Source organism: Hibiscus syriacus, unplaced genomic scaffold (assembly GCF_006381635.1).
Source record: "Hibiscus syriacus cultivar Baekdansim isolate YM2019G1 unplaced genomic scaffold, ASM638163v2 tig00003507_pilon, whole genome shotgun sequence".
Taxonomy (NCBI): domain Eukaryota; kingdom Viridiplantae; phylum Streptophyta; class Magnoliopsida; order Malvales; family Malvaceae; genus Hibiscus; species Hibiscus syriacus.
The window spans coordinates 86,686-89,225 of NW_024061975.1; the positions used below are offsets into that span (position 1 = coordinate 86,686).

Here is a 2,540-nt window from a genome sequence, read left to right on the forward strand (position 1 = left end):
TCTTAGATATGATCATTTGAAATTATTCATTTAAGTTAAAATATGTTCGAGTTCATATAAACTCACATTAAAATTTTTTATGATAAAATCAAATTTAGATTCAATATATTTTTTAAATTCGATCAAAGTTGATAAATCCAATTTCAAGTTGATGGTTAAGGAAATTACCGATCATTATATTCCAAATTGATGAATATTATTAACGTGTTAACATTTTATTTAAATAATATTTTTATATAGGGCATATGTTTGGGTCTTAATTGGGGATTGTAGCAAGCATTTCCTTGTTCATACACGCTTCAAAAAAATAAAGGAGCAAAGAGTTTTCACGAGCAAGGAATAGGTAAACTTGCAGTCATCTTTCTCTCTCTTCTCTTCTCTTTCTTTCTATCTGTATGTCTTCCCTTCCTGTTTTTAAGATGTACAAACTATAAACAAAGTAGTTATTTTCAGTGTTGCAGAAGCTTTTAGTTTCCATTTTATCATCCCATTTCTTTGTGTCTACCTGTCCCATATTTGAACTTCTTTATTAGCATCGCCTCTTCTTTCTTTCTCCTTCCTTTTTCCATTATTATTTCAAAATCTGCGAGTAGTTTTTAGAAGTGAATAAAAGAGAATAGTTCCCTGATTCCGTCTTTCCTTAACTAGAGCCAAAGGTTTTTAAGGCGGTGTTGGGTAATTATGGGACGAGGAAAGATACCCATCAAGCGGATCGAGAACCAGACGACTCGACAAGTCACCTTCTCCAAGCGCCGAGCCGGGCTTCTGAAGAAGACTCACGAGCTCTCTGTGCTCTGCGATGCTCAAATCGGCCTCATCATCTTCTCCAGCACCGGCAAGATGTGCCAATACTGCACTGAACCTTACAGGTTTTTTCTTTCATTTCATCTTTGATCTGTAAGGCATGTTCGCAGGATCACTCACTATATAAAAAGCTGACTTTTTTTAGGATCCCATGACTTGATCTGAGTTTTACATCTCTAATATGGCCTGAAAATGCATGAAAAAAAAGGTTATGATAATTTATCCACCTAGGGTTTCTTTTGTGTTGGCAGAATGGAGCACATCATAGAAAGGTACCAGAAGGTCACTGGAACTCGCATTCCTGAGCATGACAATCGAGTAAGATTCATTGATCAAGTATTTAAGACTCACCAATCCGAAACTTTTCTTGCCTTACCCTTTGATTTTACATGACATATATGTAGGAACAACTGTACAATGAATTGGCAATGTTGAGGAAAGAAACCCGTCGTCTTCAACTAAGCATGAGACGCTACACTGGTGAGGACACGAGCTGTATTCCATACGAAGAGCTTGATCAACTTGAACAAGAACTAGAGCGCTCGGTCAACAAGGTCCGAGAACGAAAGGTACTGTTTAAAAATATGGGTTTCCTTTACTTGATTCATGCAATCACTTTAGTAAATTTGGAGCTTATGTTCATTAATTCTTTGGCATGTAAAAATGGCAGAATGAGCTCTTGCAACAACAGCTGGATAACCTTCGAAGAAAGGTGAGGTTTCATTTCATTTCATACACTTTAAGGTATCAGAGGCTAAATTCATTAATCCTGGATTCATTGGCGTAGGAACGAATTCTCGAGGAAGAAAACAACAACATGTACCGATGGGTAAGTAAGAAATTCAATTGAACTTTTTGTGTTCATAATTGTGATGAAATAGAGGGAAAGAATTCTTATGGCCACACACAGATTCAAGAACACCGAGCGGCAATGGAGTACCAACAGGTAGGGATAGAAGGAAAGGCAGTGGAGCATCAGAAAATGCTTGATGAATTCCCCTTCTATGGAGGAGGAGAACCCAGTAGTGTGCTTCAGCTTGCAACTAATATTCCTCAACAATTCTCCTATCAGCTCCAGCTTGCTCAGCCCAACCTTCAAGACTCAAATCTCTAGTTTCTGCAGCCAATCATCACCGTTTAGCCATCATGTATCAAGCATCTGCATTCGGGGTCAAGTTTGATGTTCTTATAAAACCTACAAGAGACGCATTTGTGATATATCTGGTTTAGGGTTTGTGCTTTCTTTTCATGTTTGTCGTGTTAAACATTCAACTAAAGATTAAATACTCCTTCCCGTGTGTTTCTGAATGCTTTAGTTCGGATCATTCAACTAAAAGCTTGTTCTCATAATTTTCGCCATCTTTTAATATTTTAAATGCTTTAGATATAAATTACATCATATAGAGATCCACATAATCATTAGACACGAATCTAATTTGTATAACTATCATGCTAATAAAAGTGATTGCATCTGCTAGCTATAAGATATTTTTTAAAATCTTTATGATTTATATCGTGTTTTATATTTTATGACTTCATATATCTCACTGAAATAAAATTATACATTTGTGTCTCTCTTACATGTCACTATTATGTTTTTTTTTTTTTTTTTGCTCAGCAAATATAATTTCATTAATCGGAAAACGTTAAATCTAAATTGTAGATCTTGTTAAAAACCTCTTTATAGAGGAATAGAGTACACCACAGATCAGAAAGAAAAACAAAGCTACAACAAC

The 2,540-nt window shown here is 35.6% G+C and overlaps 1 protein-coding gene across 2 annotated transcripts; it reads left to right on the top strand.

Annotated features, from left to right (window-relative positions):
* Positions 1-261: 261 nt before the first annotated feature.
* LOC120178403 (protein TRANSPARENT TESTA 16-like) lies at positions 262-2,117 on the top strand. 2 transcript variants are annotated; one of them, XM_039184264.1, is made up of 7 exons: positions 262-343; positions 649-869; positions 1,056-1,122; positions 1,209-1,373; positions 1,475-1,516; positions 1,592-1,633; positions 1,715-2,117. In XM_039184264.1, the coding sequence occupies exons 2-7, from the start codon at positions 682-684 to the stop codon at positions 1,916-1,918; spliced, it is 708 nt and encodes a 235-aa protein (XP_039040195.1). In that variant the 5' UTR covers positions 262-343; positions 649-681; the 3' UTR covers positions 1,919-2,117. The 2 variants fall into 2 exon arrangements, with proteins under 2 accessions (XP_039040195.1, XP_039040190.1); XM_039184259.1 differs by lacking the exon at positions 262-343 and having other exon boundaries at positions 398-869.
* Positions 2,118-2,540: the final 423 nt, after the last annotated feature.